Raw genomic sequence first — 24562 nt, 5'->3', positions numbered from 1 at the left:
CTTAGTCCCGTCACATGTGTTCCTCACAGGAATCTTTCCTTATGGCCACAGGCATGAACTAGGAAGGCAAACGAGCGTGCTGTGGGCCCCGGCTGTGCCACGTGTGGTCTCTTGGACTGTGGCTGAGTTAGCTACACTTCCTACGCTTCCTACTGAGGTCGCTAAGCCACCTACTAGGGTGGTCGCAAGAATCAAATGAGGTTGGTGCTCAGCAGTTAAGGTGGCAACATCCTTGCCCAGCTGGCACCTGCTTATCCTCCCAGGCCAAGCACATCTCTTTTCTGCTTTCTTCTCCCCCATCCTCGCCAAGGTCAAATCAACTGCCCTCTCATCTGCGTTCTGTGGCAGTGTAGCACACTCTAGAACTTCTCCTGCTGGAGCTTAGCCACTTATCCCAGTGTCTGTCTTACCTCCCATGAGGCAATCTGGTAAAAGAGAAGAGAAAACGCTTTGGGATTAGTTAGACGTGGGTTTGAATCCCAGCTGAATAATCGTGAACATTCTCTTTGAGCCACAGTTTCCTTACCGCAAGATGATGAAAATAACACTGAATTAATTCTGACACACAGCAGCTGGGAAAGAAAGTTAGCTTCTTTCACTGACCCACTAAACCCTCCATTCCAAGAGCCACCCCCATTCCAGCTATGAGTTCTCTGAGGTCAGGAACTTCATTCACATATTTAGGACACAGTAAATGTTTGTCCTGCTGAAATAAATCACAAGATGACCTGTATTTATATATGCACAAGTTGAGAAGTAAATTTTCAAACTGCAGAAACAACTTGCAAGAAGGTGAAGAAGAAAGAATGAGCACAGGCGTTGCTGGAAACAGCATGTAGACCACACTAAGTGGAACAGAAAATACCCACTGGGAAACACTGGTGGAGGAGAGAATGGAGGACACACAGAACAGCCAATATCAAAGGTCTCGGTATCAGGGAGGAAGAGTGTGGACTTTCTGAGACAGTTACTGCAGGTTTGTATCTCTAAAGCTTTGCTGATAATCCTTCACCTTTCCATTAAGCAGGTAGGTGGCCGGCTGCATTATGTTCATCAAAACTCCCACTGGACTCCAGCTAAATTTGTATCTCAAAGGATTGTCTGAATGTTCAGGGGCTGGAAGCCCACCACAGTAGGAAATATAAGATTCAATCTGTAAAATAAGGGATGAAAGACAATAACAGAAATGGGGTAAATGAGGTAAACTCGCTATGTTTTTTTTTTCTTAAACTTATAAAGGCTTTCAAAAGCCTTCCTTAAAGCCTTTAAGCCTTCCTTAAAGCCAAATGCTATTTGATTAAGTCAGTTATATTATATATATATATACATTTTTAAAATCCACTGGAGATTGTGACTAATATTTTGCTAGCTAAAAATCCAACTATTAGTTCAATTCTGCTTGGTCAGTTCCTCCTGACTTTTGTGCTCAAATGATACATTTGATTATATATTTTGTAATACATAAGTATAAATAATTACTATTAAAACAGAATTAATATATAATTAATATTTATATAAAATATAATTCTAATTAATTTGATTCCATATTTGATTCCATAACTGTTACATATATATAACCTAAAGCACTTAATCTGATTCTATCACATTTTCATATCCAATAGTTCCTTCTCATGTGCAAAAGATACTTTATATACCAAAAGATTGACTATTCTAAAGAATTTTCCCCACTTTTATTTTATTTTATTTTAAAGATTTTATTTATTTATTTGAGAGAGAATGAGAGAGAGAACACATGAGAGGGGGGAGGGTCAGAGGGAGAAGCAGACTCCCCGCCGAGCAGGGAGCCCGATGGGGGACTCGATCCAGGAACTCCAGGATCATGACCTGAGCCAAAGGCAGTCGCTCAACCAACTGAGCCACCCAGGCGCCCCGAATTTTCCCCACTTTTAAAAGTCAAGCTTTGGGGCACCTGGGTGGCTCAATCATTAAGTGTCTGCCTTCGGCTCCGGTCATGATCCCAGAGTCCTGGGATCGAGCCCCGCATCGGGCTCTCTGCTCCGCGGGAAGCCTGCTTCTCCCTCTCCCACTCCCCCTGCTTGTGTTCCCTCTCTCGCTGTCTCTCTCTCTGTCAAATAAATAAATAAAATCTTAAAAAAAAAAAGTCAAGCCTTTATCCATTTACAGATAAAGAAGATATAGTATATGTATATATACAATGGATTACCACTCAGCCATCAAAAAAAAAAAAAAAGAAAAGAAAAGAAATCTTGCCATTTGCAATGATGTGGATGAAACTAGAGGGTATTATGCTAAGCAAAATAAGTCAACCAGAGAAAGACAATTACCATATGATCTCAATCATATGGGGAATTTAAGAAACAAAATGGAATTATAGGGAAAGGGAGGGAAAAATAAAACAAGCCAAAATCAGAGAGGGAGATAAACCATAAGAGACTCTTAACTATAGGAAACAAACTGAGGGTTGCTGGAGGGGAGGGGTGTGGGGAGATGGGGTAACTGGGTGATGGGCATTAAGGAGGGCACGTGCTGTAATGAACACTGGGTATTATGTAAGACTGATGAATCACTGAACTCTACCTCTGAAACAAATAATACACTATATGTTAATTGAATTTAAATTTAAAAAATAATTAAAAATAATAAAAAACAAATCAAGTGGGGAAAAATAAAAATGACTGTTCTTAAGACTACTTTAAAAAAACTAAAAAATAAAAGTCAAACCTTACCATCTCCAAAGGCAGTCTAAAATCTTTCATTAAAACAAAATATTACAGTAGCATCTATTTCTCTAAAAATCTATTATTAAGCCTTGGACATTGTTTTACCATACAGATGTATCTGCAGTTGAAGGATTTTACTAGAAATTTCTAGTCAACGTATGAGTTAGAATATAGCAGCTGCCTTAATCAAAATTATAAAAAGATAATTTCTGTACACCAAAATCTGGACCTTTTAATATTTTCCTAAATGGACCTTTGGGTGTAAATTAGACTCACCGTGGCTCCCACTTCCTTGGCCTTATCTATGGTTTCCATTGCCAACATATGATCAAGACCAGGGTCCAATCCCAGTTCACCAATGACTGTGATGCCGGCATCTTCCACACTACAATAGGTGGGAAGGGGAGGAAGAAAAAGTTGGATATAAAATAAAAATAATGCCATGGAGCTACTCAGTTGAAAATGACTGAAACGTACCTTTTTTCTAATTCTTTTAGCGCCGGTGTGATGTAGCTTGCAGTGATCATGTTAACTTTGCTTGTGATGCATGCCTTCGCCACAAGAGGATGCAATGCATAAGGCAACAAGCTTAAAAAGAGAGTGAAACTAATCAAAAACTTTCCCAACCCTACCTTTGAATATACCTTAAACTGCACTAAAGACATCACTCTGATTATTCTCTCCAAGGTGACCAATGACTCTTTGAGAACTACAGAATAAATTCATCCTGTTATCACATTTAAAACCCTCCACAATTTGACTTTCACCTAATCTTTCCATTATTCTCCCTCTATCTTCTTCATAAACCAAAATGGGAACCAAAGAAGTTATTATAATTCTCCACTCACAGCCTGTACTTTTCCAGCTCTGGAACTTTACTCTGTACCTTCTACTTGGAATATTATGTCCACCCACTCACCCCCATCCAGGCCATACCCTACTTGAAGAAATGTCTGGAAAGTCACCTCCTCTAAGAAGCTCTCCCAGATTCCCCCAAAGCCAGATCTTCTTCTGCATTCATTCAGCTATTTCTTTGCAACATTTAATGGGATTTATACCATTCATCCTTATATTTCTATGATTTTCTATCTTGGCTCCTCTACTAAAAGATAAGGTTCTTTTTCTTTTTCTGCCATATTTCCCAAATGGCTATCAGTTGGGTTAAACTAAGTCAAAGTGACCCAGATGTTACATTACAGAGTAGAATCTAAGAAGGTCCAAAGGAAGAAATAAGCTTTAATGGTACTGATTGGTGCAAAACTTTTCAAAATGGTTAGAAATCTATATGCTAAGCAAAAAAAATGAAACTGTGTTCAAAACTTAACTCCAACTCAGTTTTCTAAAAATCTGGCTTTGGTGTTTTAATTTGGCACTAGGACTACACAATCACAAAAAAATGAATTTAAGTAATTGTTAATATAAATGAATATATTCATGTTCTATCCAAGGAATAATAAAACATCATGTCAATTGCATAACAATATTCAAGTTCTACTAGCTTATTGACTATCTGGTGAAGCAAGCTACATAGTACAATGAAAATACAAATACAAACTTGTAAACATGATCACACTATTATCACTGTATTTGTCAAATTCATCCTGCAAATTTCAGATTTTCTCTAAAAACAAAAAAATAAAACCACCTCTGAGATACTTATGCCTCCTCAGGTTAGTAAAGTATTGCTACTTAGATTTATTATCCTGTGGAATAAAATTGTGTTCATATTTTGCCAGTGTCAGTATGAAAACTCTCAATCTCTGTTTTTTGACTTTTTTAATTAAAAAGAATTATTACCAAACATGGTAACCCCTTAAAAGCCAATGAAAAAATACATGCAAAACTCTTTGTTGGAAAAATATTAATAGAAAATGTACAATGACATCATCTTAAAGATTAAGTAGAGTTTTTTGGTCACATTCCCCACATTAAAAACTTTCTTAATAAAAATTTTATTAAGATCTAATAACATTTTAAAACTCTGGCATAATCTGCACTAACCAAATAATATGCTAAGAACTAGAATGCCAGAACTTTGATTAATGGTGCCTATTTTAGACAAAAGGATTAGCATTCATAACTCATTGCATATGTAATATAATACCTACTAAAGGGACAAAACTTTTGAATGATTTGAGTTGACTCCAACCCAATTAATCCAAATAATTAGAAATGCCACTTGTTAAAACACACAAAATACAAATGGAATTTTCAAAGTAACTTACCGAACTCAATTACTACTTTGCATTAAATCATTAAGAACTTGAATCGCCAAATTAAAACCATGAGGATTTAACATATTATTATAAATTTTTTTGTGAAACATATTCTTCATTTTATTTTGGTAGTCACTATTACTGTGTTTTCATCAAAACACTTTCTCCAACTTAAAAAATAAAAAATTTAAAGAATGCTACAGGATAACAGTGTTTAATCACATTACCACTATTCAGCATGGAAACTCAACGAACTGAGAAAAATTAAATATAAAACAGATTTTGTTTATGTTAAATTTTTTCGAGGCCATCAGTTTGCTAAATTTTTAAATATGCATTATTATTTAGTCATATTTTGCTTCAGATTTAGTTCTAAATGTGTATTATAATGTTTTCTTTTTTTATGGAAAAGAAAAACAATGTTTTATTTAGGTATCTATGTGTGGCGAAACAAATTCCCTTTGTTTTATTCAGGAGGCTAGAACATTCCATTATGAATCATAATCATATCAATGACAAACAAGGTCTATGGGTCATCGGTAAATTTTTGCTGAATAAAAATTATTGCACATTAAATTTATATAAATAGAATAACATTTTAAGTGCCTAAAGCGAGCCTATAATTTAAATACATCAAGAGATAATACACAAGTTCCCACACAGGATTACCTTTCCTATTGTATGTTTTCTAAACCCTTTTGTTGTTGTTGTTGTTGCTGTTTTTTAAAGTAGGACATCACAGAACTTCCTCCAAAGATATCATTTCAATCTGATCTAACTATGAAAGTCACCTCATTATGGATGAGCAGGTAGCTTTCTTCCATCTTGGAAAAATTATATTCTAAGAATAAATGACTATTCTCATCACTTCAGTATTTTAAAACCCAGTTTAATTATAGAGTACCCTCATGTAGCTCTGTACCTAGAAGTTAGATCTGCATTTTTATCAGTAGTAAACACTATAGTTCAAGATCTGTTCCTCCAATAAGACTAAAAATGGTTAAAAGGCTACAAAATCTACTCATTTTCACTTAAGCTTTATTAAGTCCAAGTGATAAAATAGCCACCAAAATATATGAAACATTAATACTTCTGACACAGCAATTCCACTTCTAGATAGATATCCAACAGAAATGTGTATATATGGCAACCAAAAGACAAATACTAAAATGTTCATAGCAACACAATTCATAATAGCCAAATTCCAGAAACAATCTAAACATCCATCAACAGTCAAATGGATAATAGGGGTATATTCACACAATGGAATGTTACATAGCAATGAGAACGAATAAACTATAATTACAGGCAACAACACAAACAACTCTCACAATCACAGTGTTGCAGAAAGAAGGCAGCCATAAATGAGGACACACTGAGTAGCTCCAAATGTACAAAGTTGAAAACTAGCAAGAATTAATGTATACATGAGAGGCCAGGATAGTGCTTACCCTTGAGGGATAGGGCTAATAATGGAAACGGACACATGGTGGGCTTCTGGGGTACTATTATTCTGTTTCTGGAGGTAGATGATGGTTATGAAGTGTGTTCACTGAGAAAATTCACTGAACTATATACACTTATGATTTGGGTACATTTCTGGGTGCACACTTCAACTGAAAATTTACTTAGGGGGCAGCTGGGTAGCTCAGTCGTTAAAAGCGTCTGCCTTCGGCTCAGGTCATGGTCCCAGGGTCGTGCGATCGAGCCCCGCATCAGGCTCCCTGCTCGGTGGGAAGCCTGCTTCTCCCTCTCCCACTCCCCCTGATTGTGTTCCCTCTCTTACTCTTGTCTCTCTCTGTCAAATAAATAAAATCTTTAAAAAAAGAAAAAAAGAAAAAATGTGCTTAGGAGAAAGAGAAAATAAGGAAAGAGACATAACAACAGTGATCATATATTTTGTGTTTCCTACACAAACAAAATATATGACAATCATCTCTTCCTAGATACTAACCTGATGACAAGATCCTGTTTTGCCACCAAGGAGCTCAACTTCTCTTCTTGTTTACTAATGTCCATGCTAACAGGATTAATATTATATTTCTTACTTAACTGTTTGATTTGGTTCTTCATGTCAGAGCCTATTTCAAGAATACAAAAGTCCAATTTTTAGATTACCTTCACTATCAGAGAGTAAAACACATTTTAACATCTCCAAAAATAATTTCTCAGAGTTTAGAAACAAGATAGTCATCTAAAATTCACAGAGTAAGCATGCTTTGAAATCGGTTTTCCTTCTTCTTTAAAAATTAGGGCTTATTTACCTACTGTTATTTCTATCTTGTTATCTCTTGACAGGTATTCCAATACAGGTTCAGATACATAACCAGATCCAAGAACCAAGACCTTTTTCTTGGTGTCCATTGAAAGTGACTGAGCAAGTTCCCTATCAATAAAAGAGGGGAAGGGGAGAAAAATTTAACAACAACAACAAAAATATTCAAATAACAAAATCTTGCTGTCCCCCAAACAAACCAAACCTTAGACTATGAAGCAATAATTTTTCCCACATTTCTTATAATAAGAACCTCAACAGGAGTTCCCTAGACCAACATTTTTCATTAATTATTTGAGATTTTGCATGATAAATAACAGACCCTGACTTCTCTGAGGTGTATGTCCATACTTTCATGAATTCCCAACCACTGATGAGGTGCAGATGCTGGACCATCGCCTGGCTTACTCACAATTGAGTAACTTGGTTTCACACTTTATCCTTCCAAGGGACATGATTCAAAATCATGCCAGGGGCTATACTTCAGAAACCTTACCCTTCACAACAATCTGAGGAGACAACAATCTGAGAAGGAGATTGTTATTAGCCATATTAGGCATTGTTTTGTCATTTATCATTAGGGTCACTTGAAAACAATTAAAACCAGACTTTTGAAATCACAAATGCCATGGGTTAAATATAAAAACCTAAGATGAATTACTAGGCAGGATTTTAATGCTTGAACAGTTTATTCTATTGGAATTTGTCCCTTCCTGACAGATTAACTCTCTGTCTTTCCTACAAACTATGACCTCCAACACCGTGACTGTCTTGTTCATGTTTATAAACCCATTAGTGCTCAACAAATTTTGTCTTAAATATGGAAGATACTCATTAAAACTCTGTTGATTCAAATTCACAAATATCAATGTAAGACCACGGGAATGGCTTGATGCCAGGGACATAAACAGAAGGCTCTGTTGTTGGAATCTTTTAGGCCAAGATGTCTCTCAAACTTTAACCTTTCGATTAATTCTAAGTGAATAAAAATAAATTTAAATACAAAATGTCCCTGCTCCTCTTCACCCCCAACACTCATGTTACTGATGAGGTGAGTCTCCTTTAACCTCCACTCCCATCCATTTCACCCCCCAGAAAAGAACACAATTATTTGGTTATTGTATATCCTTTCTAACAACACTTTCTATAGTTTAAGTAATTAAATTTCATTGTTTTGATGTCCAAAAATACAATATTCAAAATACATTTTTAAAAACTCGCTCCTAGATTTTAATACTGTCCACCCCATCAGCTACCTCAAACACTTGAAGTTAATAATCACTGTGCTAAGTGATGAAGAGGCTATTCGAGTAAGGCAGGTATTTAAGACAACTTAAATTTCCTTTCAAAATACAATCTTCATTATCAGAAGTTCCACTAGGAAGCGGGGGTAGGAAGTCCTAGCAGACTTGCTGCTACAAGAAATATGGTGTGTAAGAGTGAAAACATCATCGTGACCAGTCATGTTAGACATGTTATTAGGATTAGTAATATAGAGATCATCAGATGGTAAGAATCAAACAATAGAGAGTTATGAAAAATGAACATATGTGAAGTTTCCCCTAAAAGAAACTCTCTTACAGGACTATAGTGCTAGCCAGTTTAAAAACAAAAACAAAAACAAAAACAAATCTCTCTTGGTCTCTTATGCCAGAACATTTCACCGACACATCATGGATGGACAAGCACAGCAGTAGTATACTTGATCCAAGCAAATCTCTTTACTTCTTAGAGACAGAAGAACTGAGAAGGAAGATAAGGCAGTTTGTTTGCTCCTTTTTAATTTTTCCACTCTGGTCTCTCCTGAGAATTCAGTGCATGGGTTATTTTGTTAAATGTGAATAGACTAGTGGAGCAGATATAAACACAAATCAAGTGCAATCAGCTGAAGAGGACCAGAACATTCCAAAGAAATGTCAATGTTTTCAAACTCTGAGCAGTAAAATCAATTAAGGAAACAAGGCCCTTAGCTAAGTACCTTTCTAAGAGAACTATTCTCTTGGATACATTTACCACATTACTGTTTGGCACCTTCATCCTAAGAAGAATTCCCAGGGAAAACTGACCTCTCACCATTTTCTTTCTTCATGACTTCTCTTACTTTCTAAATAAGAGCCCACTTGCCTAAACATTTTACTAAACAAAATAGAGTCCAAACCCTCAACTAAAAATCAGACTGAAAGCACCGCAGAAAGGGTTAGTGTGCTTATTTTCTGTGAGAAAATAGCTGAGACATGTCAATATGCAAAATGCTAGAGAAAGAAAAAGGGGCTACTCAAAGGACAACTTTTTAGACTTCTGCTTGCTTACACACAAGTCTACAATAGGAGATTAGAAAGCCAAAATGATGTTCAGAGGAAAATAATTCCCACTGGTGTCAGCCAGTCACATAGTTTGGATTTCCTATATGTACATTTTCCAAATTGTATAAACCTAGTATCATTAACTCAAAAAGAAGCATTTAAAAATACTCAACAAAACCAAGATAAGAATAATGCTTACCTGCTCTCTCGGAGTTTCTGGATATATTTATACTTATCAGTCAATACACCGTTGGATGTAATTACTGCCTAAATGTGTATGACACAAGACATTTCTTTAGTGTCCATATATTAGACCCACAAACAGGGGCTCATATAACAAAGATGGAGAGAGAAAGGGAAAGTGAGAGAGGGAGAGAGGATGGTAGTGGAAAAAAACTATTTTCGTAACTTACGTCTCGCACCACAGGAGAAAAATTCTGACTTTCAAGAGGCTGTGTCGCATCTGATAATATCTGAAAGGAAAATGAGATTGGTAAGAGATAAATGATTGTAGAGAAGAATTCCTGGTGTTTGTTTCCATATTAAAATATTAGTCAAAGAAAAAAAAGAATTTATAAAAGTTTTCTGAAGATCACTGAATATAAATAATTGGTAATAGAAGTCCACAAGCAATGAATTTTGTCCCCTAAGAACCTATTTCAGCACAAGTTCCAATTTTAAAACTAAAATTTGATCATCTTTGCTTGTTAAAAACACAAAATGGTTTATCCTTCCCCACCAGTTCGATGTGTCATATTGAACATGCTGGCAAACATCACCACAAGCTTTACAGCCATAGTTCCCACTCTGAAGGCCCGAATCCCACCCCAAAGGTTCACACTGTTCTATCCGAAAAGAGAATGGGCCTTTCAGACAAAAAGCCATCAAGCCTGCAATAGGGGAGTCTCCCTCAGGCCCATATTATTCAATGTACAGGCACATCAGCATTTCGAAAGTATCAAGAAAAAAGTAGACCTCAAAAAGTCACCCAGTCTTCCCTTTATCTTACAAGAATGAGTCAGATGGCCAATAACAAAAGCCACAACTCTCAGATTAACGTCCCACCATCCTTCTAATCCTCCTCTTTTCTTACAAAGTATCCAATTCCTGAATAGGCTGCCAAGAGTAAAGGTCATATAAGTTAGTAGTATTGCTTCTGATGGTCAGGACCTTAGGGTCAATGAGACAACCATTCCCTCCTTATCCTTGTAGGTTAAAGTCTACAGCACTCACCCAGCTGAGAAAGAGCAAAATGTACCTACCAGATACTGGCAGAGAAATATTTATTTACTGTATTAAAATAAATATGAGGGGCATCTGGGTGGCACAGTCAGTTAAGCATCCAACTCTTGGTTTCGGCTCAGGTCGTGATCTCAGGGTTGTGGGATCGAACCCCATGTTGGATTCTGTGCTCAGTGTGTAGTCTGCTTGAGATTCTCTCCCTCTCCCTCTGCCCCTCCCACTTGTGCTCTCTCTCTAAAATAAATAAATAAATCTTTAAAAAAATAAATATCAAAACTACTTTCATGTGTCTAAAACATACAACACTTATGCTATCTATTCCTGGGATATGGGCATTTAAAAAAAAGATATATATCTATAAGGCAGGTAGGGCATCTTTGGGGAAACTCATGGAATTGGCACACCTGGTGTCCTCCATTGCTTCTTTTACCCAGGCACCTGTGACTATTCCTTCCTCAAGCTGATTCCTCCACCTACCAACCCTGTCTCCTGCCAGAAGCCGTAGGTGAATAACAACATGGGATTCGAATTTCACTTGGCATATGCCTAAGTCACCAAACTCGTGTATCCTTCCATTTTCTCGACTGTTATACCTAATTCTGCAGCCTTACTCAAGCCTTTCTGAGACCAGGGGAACTACCTCCCACCTCTCTCCTTCCATTTATTCAATCTAAAACACAAACCTGACTGTTTCTTCTGTGTCTATTTAAAATAATCCAGTAGCTTTCCAAAACCCTCAAGATAAAAGTCTCTAGTTCCTTATGTGGTCCCCAAGACTTCTATAGTCTGTCTCTGCCTCTCCAACCTCAATTCTCCCTTCATCTCATACCCAAAACTCTAGTCCTATCAACACTGTGAAGATGCTCATCTGCATTAGCATTCCCATGCCTCTGTGCTATACCATTTGGATGCCTCACATGCTATTATTCCTCTACATGGAATTCCCACTCTTCATCCTCCAAGATACAGCTGAAGAACTGCCTCCTCTGTGAAGCCTTTCTCAAAATCTGCCCCCAAGCAGACTGAAGCTAAGAACTGCACTTGGCATCTTGCCTGTGCAATAAAATGGTAAATACTCAATAAATAGATAAATGGATATATGCAATAATCATATGGATTTTTCCAAGGAAAATGAAGTAACTATCTTGAGTCCACCTAAAGAAAGGCAAAAATGAAAGACAACAAAAGGCTGCTGAATGATTGCATTTAACTGTCTTCCTTGCTGGAATTCAACCATGACAAAAGTATAAGCACAAGGGTCCTAAAGTATATGGCATGCCATGTCACTTTCACATATACCACCTTTGAGAGCTCATCACTCTTTCCTAAATTAATTTCAAGCTATTATCCTGGTATCAAGACCATTTCCAATATGGAACCAACATACTTCCCTTTACTGTATTCGATTTGACAGCTCACAGAAACCCTCTGTTAAGTTAACTCCCAGCTTTGCTCTCCTCTCTCCATCATATAGTGTGCCTCCCATTCCCATGCAAATGAACAGATCCTATACATCTATCAAGAGCTGCCTCAAATGTCACCTCTTTCAAAAAACCTTTCTGACTTTACCCAACAAGACAGAGCCTCACCCTCCACAACTTCATTAGCATTTTCCTAATGGCTGTCACTTGTCTCCATCCACTTCCTGGACCTCATGCTTCTATAGGTCAGAAGGTGTATTTTAATTTTCTTCATCCATATATGAGCCTTGTTCCAGCAGACAATAAATATGTAATTAATTCGAGTGAAACAAACTTCTCTATTGGTTCAGAATGATAACCTTTAATGCCACAAGTTCTGAACCTTATGTCAAAAAGGAAAATCTAGGGGTAAAAGAGAATGCATATACTTTTTTTTAAAAGATTTTATTTATTTGAGAGAGAGAGCAGGGGGAGGGGCAGAGGGAGAGGGAGAGGGAGACAAGCAGAGCCCCATGAAGGACTCTATCTCACGACCCTGAGATCATGACCTGAGCCAAAACCAAGAGTCAGATGCTTAACCGCGATGAGCCACGCAGGCACCCTGACAGTGCATATACTTTAAATACAGTTCCCATACAGTTATCAGAAGAGAACACAGACAACATACTTAATTTTTTAGTGGTAAGCAGATACACACATATCAAGACTACAATATAAAGCCATAAATTTTCACAAATGTCCAGTGCTTAAAGACAGTGCTGAGATAGATGCCCCCAAGACAATCCTACCACACTGTTTGGAGGACTATCATGATACATAAAAGGAAAAAGGTGTGACAATTTAGAGAAGCCAGCTTAGTCAGACATCTGTGCAATATCATCTGCCTCAGTCTGACCAAAAATCTCCAACACCTCACTGTCAGGTAATTTTAACCTTGTCACATTGCCTAAAAGTCTATTAACTGCCAGTTTATGTAAGCAAAAACATATCGCCTATTTAAATATACATTTTCTTTCCAGCAATGGTGAATTAGATCTTTTCAGACCAATCTTCCCACTGAGTAAAACCAGGTAAAACATGAAAAGCCTCAGTTCTTAGCTTCAAAAAAGTACTAAAACTTCTTTTTTTGTCTGGGGAAAACAGTGGAATAGGAGGACCCTAAGCTCACCTCTTCCCACAGACACAACTATATAACAACCACATCAGTTTATATAACCCAGAAAATGACTTGAAGACTGGCAGAACAAACACTCCACAGCTAAATGAAGAGAAGAGGCCACAATGAAGAGGGTAGGAAGGGCTGAGATGCAGGGATCCTCAGGACTTCCCACAGGAGGGAGAGGCCATACTGGCACAGGGAGGGGAGAGAAACAGACTCTCACACCGGGGAACCCACACAGGAAAGATGAATCCCCATAATATTTGGTTTTGAAAACCAGAAGGGCTGAATTTCACAGGTTTTTACAGGCACCGGTACTTAAAACATGTAACTTTAAAAATCTGCGGGCTTGGCTCTGGGAGACCCAGGAGGGCAAGATGAAATTGAGTTCCTACCCTTAAAGAGACAGCACAAGAAAAAGCTCCACTGAGATACAGCATAGAAGTAGCAGTTTGAAAAATGCCTGGGGTATATGGGAGGAAGATTTGTTTACTAATCTCAGAGCATGTGCCAGGGATTGGGGGCAAGAATCCATGAGAGACTTCTCTAGGAATCAAGGAGCTGGCCTACACTATTTCCCTGCCCCACCCCCCAGCGTAAACACATGCCACCAGCTGAAAGCAGCATACCACCTACACTTCTACCTAACTTGATAACAGTGTGCCCTACCTGTGTGTTCCCCTGTAGACACGCCCCCTCAAGCCAGGCCTCAGCTCAATGTCTCCTCCCACTGAAGAGCCATGCAAGCCTTGCTAACACCCCACATCTGCCACCATAGGCTTCTGCAGATCAAGCCCCTCCAATATACTCTTGGTCTGAGCCCATCCAAAGTGCTGCCACAAGGCTGGCAGTATGCAGGCAGCCCTGATGGACCAGCACCACTCCAAAGTGATGCCTGCTCCAGGGACAGGGAAAGAAACCACACACACCAGTCAGACTGAACCCCAGCAGTGGGCTGGGGACAGATAGCTGATCTGACGGCAGGTCCCCCCCACCCACAAAAGCTTTTCAGAAGACAAAACAGGGAAAGCAACCTGCACCTCAGTGCTACTGCATCCACGGCAAATGCCAGGTCGGACACAACTCAAGCCCAAGGCAGCCCCAGACCAACCTACTAACATCACAGGGACCAAATCCTGCCCATAATAGGCAAAGAGGGCCATTGCAGATGACACCAGAAGAAAAAAGTGGCTCAGCCACAACAACAGAGTGCACACAGCACATATAGGAGACACCCAGTTCTGGTGAATAAGGAACATTGCACTACAGGGCACTATAGGACCTCTTCTTCATAAGGCCACTACTTTCAAGAGCAGGAGATGTAGCTGACTTTCCTTACACATGGAAATAGACACAAAGAGTTAGACAAAATGAGACAGAGGAATATGTCCCAGATGAAAGAACAGGACAAAATCACAGCAAGATACCTAAATGAAATGGAGATAAGTAAAATGCTCTTGAGGGTAAGAGTAGAGGGCCTCGGTAAAAACCTTAACAAAGAGATAGAAAACATAAAAAAGAACCAACCAGAAATGAAGAATTCAATAAATGAAATTAAAAATACACTAGATGGAATAAATAGTTGGCTAGAGAAAGCAGAAGAAAAGATCAGGGACCTGGAGAACAGAGTAATGGAAAAAATCAATCTGAACATGTGAGAGAAAAAATAATAATACAAAATGAAAACAGACTTAGGGAACTCATCTACACAACCAAGTATAATACATTTACATTATAGGGATCCCAGGAGAAGAAAGAGAAAAGGGGGTAGAAAATGTATTTGAAGAAGAGCTGAAAACTTCTTCAGTCTGGACAAGGAAACAGAAATCCAGATCCAAGAGGCACAGAGAGCCCCCAACAAAACTGACCCAAGGAGATCCCTACAAAACCACATAATAAATAAAATGGCAAAAACTAGTGATAAAGAGAAAATTTTAGAAGCAGCAACAGAAAAGAGAACAGTTACATACTAGGGTAACCCCAAATCAGTGGATTTTTCATCAGAAACTTTTAGCAGGCCAGAAGAGAGTGGCATGATATATTCAGAGTGCTGAAAGAAAAAACCTGCAGCCAAGAATTCTCTATCCAGCAAGGCTATAATTCAGAATAGAAAGAGAAATAAAGTTTTCCAGAAAAACTAAAGGTAAAGGAATTCATGACCACTAAACCAGCCCTACAGGAAATGTTAAAGGAGACTCTGAGTGGGTAGGAACAACCATAAGTAGGAGCAAGAAAAGTAGGAAGCACAAAAGCAGTGAAATTAAGTATACCTATAGGGTATACTTAAGGGACTCAAAATAAAAGGATGTAAAGTATGACACCATAGGGGCACCTGGGTGGCTCAGTTGTTAAGCGTCTGCCTTCGGCTCAAGTCCTGGTCCCAGTGTCCTGGGATCGAGCCCCACATCGGGCTCTCTGCTCTGCGGGAAGCCTGCTTCCCCCTCTCCCACTCCCCCTGCTTGTGTTCCTGCTCTCGCTGTCTCTCTCTCTGTCAAATAAATAAATAAAATCTTAAAAAAAAAATATGACACCATATACCTAAAATGTGGGAGGGAAAGGAGTAAAGAATGGGTTCAAACTTAAATGGCCCTCATCTTTATATATAGACTGCTATATGCAGATGTTATATACAAACTGAATAGGAACACAAATCAAAAATCAGCAATATATATGCAAAAAAATAAAAGAGAAAGGATCCAAGATCATCACTAAAGAAAGTCAACTAACCGTGAAAGACAAGAGCAAGAGAAGAAAGGAAAAAGAGAAGATCCACAAAAACAGCCATAAAACAAGTAACAAAATGGCAATAGTTGCATACCTATCAATAATACTTTGAATGTAAATGAACTACATGCTCCAATCAAGACATAGGGTGACAGAATGGATAAAAAAGCAAGACCCATCTATATACCACCTACAAGAGACCCATTTTATTTTATTTTATTTTATTTTATTTATTTATTTTTTTAAGAGACCCATTTTAGACCTAAAGACACATGCAGATTGAAAGTGAAGAAATGGAGAATTTATCATGCAAATAGATGTGAAAATAAAGCCAGGGTAGCAATACTTGTATCAGACAACATAGACATTAAAACAAAGACTGTAACAAGAGACAAAGAAATATATATACACCCTAATATTAGAATATATATATTAATATAAAGAATTATATATATATATATTATATACTAGAAAATATAACAATTGTAAATATTCATGCACCCAACATGGGAATACCTAAATACATAGAGCAGTTAATAACAAACATAAAGGAAGTAATTGATAGTAATACAGTAATAGTAGGGGACTTCAATACCCCAATTACATCAATGGGTAGATCATCCAAACAGAAAATCAACAAGGAAACAGTTGTCTTTGAATGACACATTGGATCAGATGGATCTAACAGATATATTCAGAACATTCCATCCTTAAAAGACAGAATACACATTCTTTTCAAGTGCACATGGAACATTCTCCAGAACAGATCACATATTAGGCCACAAAACAAGTCTCAATAAATTCAAAAAGACTGAAGTCATACTATGCATCTTTTCTGAGCACAACACCATGAAACTAGAAATCAACTACAAGAAAACATCTAGAAAGACCACAAATACATGGAGATTAAATAATGAGCTACTAAATGATGAATGGTGCAATCAAGAAATCAAAGAGAAAATCAAAAAATACATGGAGACAAATGAAAATGCAACACAATGGTCCAAAATCTTTGGGATGCAACAAAAGCTGTTTTAAGAGGGGAGTATATAGCAATACAGGCCTACTTCGAGAATCAAAAAAAACTTCAAACATAGAAAAAGAAAAATAAATAAGACCCAAAACCAGTAGAAGGAAGGAAATAATAAATATTAGAGCAGAAATAAACAAAATAGAAATAAAACAAAACAATAAAACAGAGCAATGAAACTAGGAGCTGGTTCTTTGAAAACATCAACAAAATTGATAAACCTTTAACCAGACTTATCCAGAAAGAGAGAGAGAGGGAAACAGAGAGGACTCAAACAAAATCCGAAAAGAAAGAGGAGAAATAACAACCAACACCACGAAAATACAAATAATTGTAAAAGAATATAATGAAAAATTATATGCCAACAAATTGGACAACCTAGAAGAAATGGATAAATTCCTAGGAACATATAATCTCTCAATACTGAATCAGGAAGCAACAGAAAATTTGAACAGACCAATTGCCAGCAATGAAATTAAGTAAGTAATCAAAAAACTCCCAACAAACTAAAGTCCAGGACAAGATAGCTTCATAGGTGAATTCTACCAAACATTTAAAGAAGAGTTAATACCTACTTCTCTCAAATTATTCCAAAAAATAAAAGAGGAAGGATAGCTTCTAAATTGATCCTATGAGGCCAGCATTACCCTGATAACAAAACCAGATAAAGACACTACAAAAAAAAAAAAAAAAAAGAGAGAGAGAGAGAGAGAGAGAGAGAGAGAACTACAGGCCAATATCTCTAATGACAATAGATGCAAAAATCCTCAACTAAATGTTTATTGCAGCATTATTTACAGTAGCCAAATCATGGAAGCAGCCCAAGTGTTCAGCAATAGATGAGTGGATAAGGATGTGGTGTAATACACACACACACACACACACACACACACACACACACTGGAATATTACTCAGCCATAAAAAAGAATGGAATCTTGTCATTTGCAACAACATGAATGGAGCTACCGAGTATATATTGCTAAGCAAAATAAGTCAGAGAAAGACAAATAACATATGATTTTCCTATGTGGAATTAAAGAAACAAAACAAAGGAACAAAGGAAAAAAAGAGACAAACCAAAAAACAGACTCTTAACTATAGAGAAAAACAGATGGTTACCAGAGGGGAAGTGGGGGATGTGTGAAATAGGTGATGGGGATTAAGGGTACACTTTGCATGATGAGCACTGAGTAATGTATAGGACTGTTGAACAATATATACAATATAGTGATATTGTATACCTGAAACTACTATAACATCATATGTTAACTATACTGGAATTAAAATTTAAAAAAAAATTTTTAAGGTAGATAAGACTTGCTGCACCATAATTCTGGGAAAGAAAGCCCAAAGAGATGAGTCTGGCATTTGGCATGACTTTTTGTGGGTGTAGCAGGAATAGAACCCAGAGTAACCACAGCCTCCAAAATGTGAGTGGAAAATGCCAGAAATGGCAGATTCAGAAAAAGTGAAGCCCAACTTTCATGTGAACTCTGTTCAAGTCTCTGGGTAAGCCCCAAACTGAGTGTGTGTAGGTAAGCAACCCAGGTAAAGATGAAAGGGCTGAACTTTTATTTGAGCTACCCCCACTTCAGGTGAGACAAAGTTTTCAATTTAAGTCTAACCAATGAATTCTCTGCTAAACAAACAAACAAACAAAAAATCAGTACTTTTCAGGAAAATGTAACAATCCAGAATCTCCACAGCATAACTATTCACATCATCCAGGATACAACCCCAAATTATTCAACTGGAAAACCAGAAAACTATGACCTGACCCATTTTCAAGGGAAAAGACAATAAAGTTCAACCACAAGCTGACATAGAATTTTGGAAATATGATGCAAAGACTATAAAGTAGCTTTTCTAACTCTGTCTATATGATAAAAAACAGTATACTCATAATGTATGAAAAGATAGAAATTCTCAGCACAGAAACAGAAGAGTATGCTTAAGATAAATACTGAAGTAAGAACGCTTATCTTTGGCAAATGAATGGAATTTAGATAACACAGTATTTCAATAGTCAATCACTGATTACAATGAAAAATACATGACCACAACAAAAGCTGTCACTTCACTAAGCATTAGTGACAAACAGCCAATAAAATTTTCTGCATTTCTCATTTTTCAAATCTGTTCATCACAGCACAGTAAGAATGTTCTAACATGAATTGACCTAGACAGCAGGAAGAGTAAAAAAAAGGAAATCTTATCTCACATGTCATGAACATTCTTAATAAAATAATGAGAGATAAATCTAATTGTAGTTAATCATGAAGGCAGTTATATAATTATATTCCCCATAAGACAAGTAAGCAGAATATATAAAAGAGCATCTATAAATACTTTTGAGGGAGGGCTGGCATTTCATTTTACAACCGATTTCTTAGGTATAGAAGACCAGAACATTCCTAAGATCCCTCCACAGTTCTATTTAAAGCCACAGAATTATTGTGGATGCTACCAGTCAGCTTACCATTTCTTCAACATAAGGGTAAAGCATGTCTCCAAAGTATTCTGTAGCTTCAATTGGAAGCTGTGCTGGCAAATTGTCAATGGAACACATCAGAATCCCAGAGCCTTCAACACTAGGAGAAGCAATATGCTTTATTCAGCTGTATAAAATGTTATTCGTAAGCTCTAACTTTCCCAGGCATCTACTCCATTATATCTGTTCCAAAATAATTTATAATTGTGTATCAAAGTATAAAAGAAAATAAACAAGACTTCAAACAAAACTTCCCTTCTTTAGCAACCCATCTCCCATTTAAATATAATAATCATGTATTTAAGTGTTTGAATTTGCATGTCGTTTTTCTACCAAATTTTTAAATATGGTTGAGCATATCTCTGGATATTTGCATATCCTTCATAAAAATGTAAAACAGTGAATATTTTACACTAGTATATCAAGCAAACTCACCTGTCATGAATAATATGCTGGTCTGCATCATACATACAAAAGGGATGTTCTATTGTCGTACACTCGGTCATAAACTCTATTGATCCTCCTGTGTCAGCTGAAATGTCACATATTGCCACAAGTCTGAAAATAACAGCGATACTCAGATGAGAGCATGGAACTTCTAAACAAGATTAAAAATGAATAAAAATGAAAGGTACTTGAACAACTTTCAGTGTGGGTGCCAATTATTTCCTGGGCTCTTCAGCTCTTTTTCCTACAGTTCACTGTTCAGGACACTGTGTTCTTCTAGGATATAGACAATCTTCCCACTACAAGCTTTAGTCTCCACACACAAAAGTAAGAAGAAAAAGAAGAGGAGGAGGAGAAAAAAGGAAATCAAAGTGGAAAACCCCTTCCCTAGAGAAATCATAAGAAACAGCCTAGTTAAAGTTAACCTATTTAGCCAACTCTAAATAACTTACGAAGGTTTGATTACACTACCTCCACCCTGCTTAGTGGCACCAGGTTTATTCTGAGAGGGACTTTGTATGACTGATGACTACAGAACACACAAAGACATCGTTCTTCATATAAAGTGAGGCCAGTGTGTCCCATCAGGAGGTTTGGAATTGTGGGTAACTTTTTGTACAGCGGGGACAGGTCTGTGCTTATCTAGCCACTACATAATTTCACATGTTAATACAGGGAAATCTCTAGAATTATGAACAGAAATCTCAGCCCAGCTTTTGAAATCCTTTAGGGGTTGACCAAAAATTTCCTGCCCAACCTCCAACTACCATTTGACTTTGTCAACCCTGCACTAGAGCTAGACTGCTCACTCGCTGCGTCGTTAAGTTGTGTCTTGGTGGTTCCATATTTATCAAGTACCAATCCTACCACTTGAAATTCTCTTTCTCCTCAGTCTTCCTTTTCAAGGCTTTGCTGAGCCCAATGTTCCCACTTTCTTCTAAATTCTTATGCTATTTATTGCTCCTAGCATTCCTTTGGCATTTACTTCATGCCAGCTACATGCCTGAGGGTAGTAATCATATTTTTTCTCTATCCTTCAGCTTAGCAGAGTGCCAGGCAGAGTAGGTGTTAACAAATATTTATTGATTATGTAATTCAACATTTAATAATTATTTAATACAAATTGTATATCAGGCAATGTACTGGGTACTTGTCGCCAAGACAAATAGGACCCCTATCCTTAAGGAGATTAAATTTTAATGGGAGGGAGAAAAATCATAAACACAGGAAAATAAATGATCATGAATTTCAGGAGGAAAAAAAAGTAACAGACTAGAGAGAGATGGGGATGGGAACACAGAAGATCTTTCTGAGGAGGTTACCTTTGAGCTTCATGTAGAGTTAATAGAAGAGAGTTTCAAGAAGGAAGGAAGGTTAACTGTCAAATGCTGCCAAAAGATCAAGTGAGATAAAGCAGACCACCAGTCATTAGCAGTCAAGTCCCATGATATGTGAATCCCCTATAGATGATACCCTAAGAGTGGGCCCTGTTGCTGAAAACTGCCATCATTACTGAAGTAAAGTCCTTACTTGTGTGGTAATGCAGGGCAGCCTTCCACACCAGCAACAGAGGACCTGCCTGGGACCAAGAGACTCTGGACATCTTGGCGAGTTAGTAGACGAGGGGTGTTCTGTTCCCAGTAGATTCCATTAATTAAACAAGTTGTATAGGGTGCAATCTGTAAAGCAAGTGCCCAGTTCAACAAGATAGGCAATAGCAAATTTCAATGCAGTAGGCTGAAAGAGAGCTATCAGTAAAGTTCGTAAGAAATAATTTAATGTTACTTCGAATTGACTTTATTAATAATTTGCCATGTCAGTGGTCATTTTGTGAGGTGAAGACAATCAATACTCACCCAGATTTCAGTGCAGAATTGCTCCATGACAGAGAAGTATATGAACATAAATATATTAATATTTCTGTTTTCTAATGTACTGCATGGCCAAGAAAAGGGAAAGGACAGAATCAAGTGACCTACCACTCTATTTCCAGCTCAACTACCAGTAGGGTGATCTACATCATGCTACCTCAACTTCTCTGGGCTCTATTTTCCTTACCTGCTAGATGGGGATAATATGTACCCCATTCCTCAAAGGAATGCTGTGAAGATTAAATCAGATAACATCTGTAAGCTCCACGGACAAATGCGCTACATACATGCACACGTGGTAACTAGGTCATTATAAATTTTAGGATGCATCCAATCACCAATATTTCTGTGATTGGGGGAAAGAGAAGGGATGGAAATTTACTAGATTTTTTTCAGTCTCAAACTAGTTTCATAATTTTTGTTTCACAAGCAACTCAAGCATTCTCAAGCTACAGGTAAAAGTCCTTCTCTACAACATGCTCTACATGCCATAACAGCTATATTTCATACCAGCTATATTTCAATCTTATTGTTCAAACATATTTAAAATTTAAAACATTCCTTTTCATAATAAATGCATACACTTTTTGTTTATTTTTTGGTTTGTTGGTGTATTTTGAGGAGAACTTTGCAGTGACTCCTACAGAACACATAAATACATTGTTCTTAAAAGATAAGCCAGTGTGTCCCCATCAGAAGGTTCTGAATTATAGGTAACTTTCTGTACAGTGGGGACGGGTCTGTGCTTACGTAGCTGTGCTGTTTCACCCTAGTCCCCCGTCATCAATGTCATGCATTCCAAGACAGCTGGCTGAGGTTATGACTGCAATTTGTGGCCATAGAACCCTAGGTTGAGATGAAACCTCACAGACACTGGGCTTTACTAATAGTACTAACTGGTCCAGGATAAATACAGAAAAGAGTACTCCACAGGACATCGTTTAGAGTTATTGGGCACATGCAGACCCGAAGCAGAAACAGAGGCAGTGAAGCAAAGGGCATATCCACCAAAACCACTAAGCAAAGGCCACTCCAAACATCATTAAAGCCAACAACTCCTAAGGCCAACCCAAAGGATTCACAAGTCAATATGGGGAACTGAAAACCAATGTATACATTTATAACCTCTCTCCTTGAAAACAGCCTAACTATAGTGTATTAGGAGCAACCAGCTCAGAAGCTGAGTGTGATACTCACATCAGTATTAAAACGACTTATGTAGCGCTCAGGATATTTGTCATACTCTACAGGATCATACACACCATCTGTTTTCCTGACAAGATGATGATGGCGACTTAACACCGTCCCATACACTTTTCTCAGGTCTTGCAGAGGAGAAAGAAATTAGTAAAGTAGGTGACAAATGATAAAGATTTATGGTGATAAAATATTATAACACAGAAACTGTTAAAAACAGTTAAAAGATACATACAGTCATCCCCCTCCCCCTTACCTCCATTTTGGGAAACTTCTTTTAATTCATGTGGTTCCACATATTCACAAGGTAACTCATTGAAGATTTCTTGGGCTCCCTGTAAATAATGCATGAGTAAAAATCTAAAAATCAATAGGAAAAAAGCCAACAAGGTTTTCTGCAACGATTCCAATTCACTTTCCCCACAATTATTAGCTCCACTTATCCGGCCCAGCGACGAGGCCTGCAACACAGAAGTATAGATACACTTCTCGCACACAGTCTACAAATCAGCTTTTATTCCTGTATGAACAGCATTCGTTGGAAGGAGCTTTAATTTTTTTTACTTAAGTTACTCAGAGTAGACACAAGGGTGTTTAAAAATGAGAGCACAATAAAATATTTCTATTTACTTTTTGCTCCGTTGCAGAATTATTTCAAGTGGGGAAACTGTATTTCCCATGAAAAAAAATTAGATGCCTATCTCACAGTATAATACAAATAGTGAGGTCCTGTTCGTAAAGTATTTTCATTGAGTGAAGACCTATTTTACAATTATAAATTTCTCTGGGGGATCACAAATGCCTTCTCAAAACCATCCCAGAAGAAAGAAAGTAAGAATTCCAGTCCTGAATTAAGCTTCCTAAAATCTTATTGGCAAAACTTCAAATCACTTTAAAAAATTTACATCCTGTGCTCAATTCCAAACTTTTGGACATCTCAGTGATGAAGGTAAAACAGATCACCCTAAGAACAGACCTTTATACCATTAACAATGATTTATCCCTTTAAAAAGAAAAAGTGTTCAAAGACTCTGACAGCTTGGAGTCAACTGAAAGCAAAGAAAATAAGTCTGGATCATTACTGCTCTATACTGTGGGGAAAGTTACATAGGTAAGAAAAGTACCAAAAATTCTGAACGCCTACTCATCCAGAAGCAAGGCTCTGAAATGACCACAAAATGTTCGCATTCCTTGGGTTAGTTTCAGGGTTTTGGTTGCTTTACAGAAAGAGGACTTTCTTGGAAGTATCTAAGAAGTTACCTTAGATACATTACCAGTCCCTGTGAACACAAATGTTAAAGGCCCTATCGACTTTGGCATCAATCCCAGAGATACTTCATAGCCAGCATCGCGGACAGCTTGCACAGCCTGGCCACTGTTCCTGTAGTTATGAGCCATGCCAATGTGCTGAAAGCAAGCATACAGGAATTCAAGTTAGTTGACCACCTGAGACACTTTCCTGATATGTATTTTCAAAAAAAAT

At 37.4% G+C, this 24562-nt stretch overlaps 1 protein-coding gene across 1 annotated transcript in view; it reads right to left on the bottom strand.

Annotated features, from left to right (window-relative positions):
- AASS (aminoadipate-semialdehyde synthase) overlaps window positions 1-24562 on the bottom strand; it is a 70917-nt gene that overhangs the window by 13882 nt on the left and 32473 nt on the right. The window contains exons 7-19 of the mRNA XM_032401685.1: window positions 24340-24486; window positions 23336-23414; window positions 23080-23207; window positions 21542-21690; window positions 20000-20122; window positions 19553-19664; window positions 9910-9969; window positions 9696-9763; window positions 7183-7304; window positions 6873-6999; window positions 3180-3290; window positions 2979-3087; window positions 1013-1153 (exon numbers count right to left, since the gene is read on the bottom strand). Of these exons, the coding sequence (XP_032257576.1) occupies window positions 1013-1153; window positions 2979-3087; window positions 3180-3290; window positions 6873-6999; window positions 7183-7304; window positions 9696-9763; window positions 9910-9969; window positions 19553-19664; window positions 20000-20122; window positions 21542-21690; window positions 23080-23207; window positions 23336-23414; window positions 24340-24486 (1476 nt within the window). The remainder of the gene's footprint in view (window positions 1-1012; window positions 1154-2978; window positions 3088-3179; window positions 3291-6872; window positions 7000-7182; window positions 7305-9695; window positions 9764-9909; window positions 9970-19552; window positions 19665-19999; window positions 20123-21541; window positions 21691-23079; window positions 23208-23335; window positions 23415-24339; window positions 24487-24562) is intronic.

Source organism: Phoca vitulina, unplaced genomic scaffold, assembly GCF_004348235.1.
Source record: "Phoca vitulina isolate PV1807 unplaced genomic scaffold, GSC_HSeal_1.0 scaffold4, whole genome shotgun sequence".
In the NCBI taxonomy this organism is placed as follows: domain Eukaryota; kingdom Metazoa; phylum Chordata; class Mammalia; order Carnivora; family Phocidae; genus Phoca; species Phoca vitulina.
The sequence above is the reverse complement of the archived record's forward strand: the minus strand, read 5'-3'. Positions and strand labels throughout refer to the sequence as shown.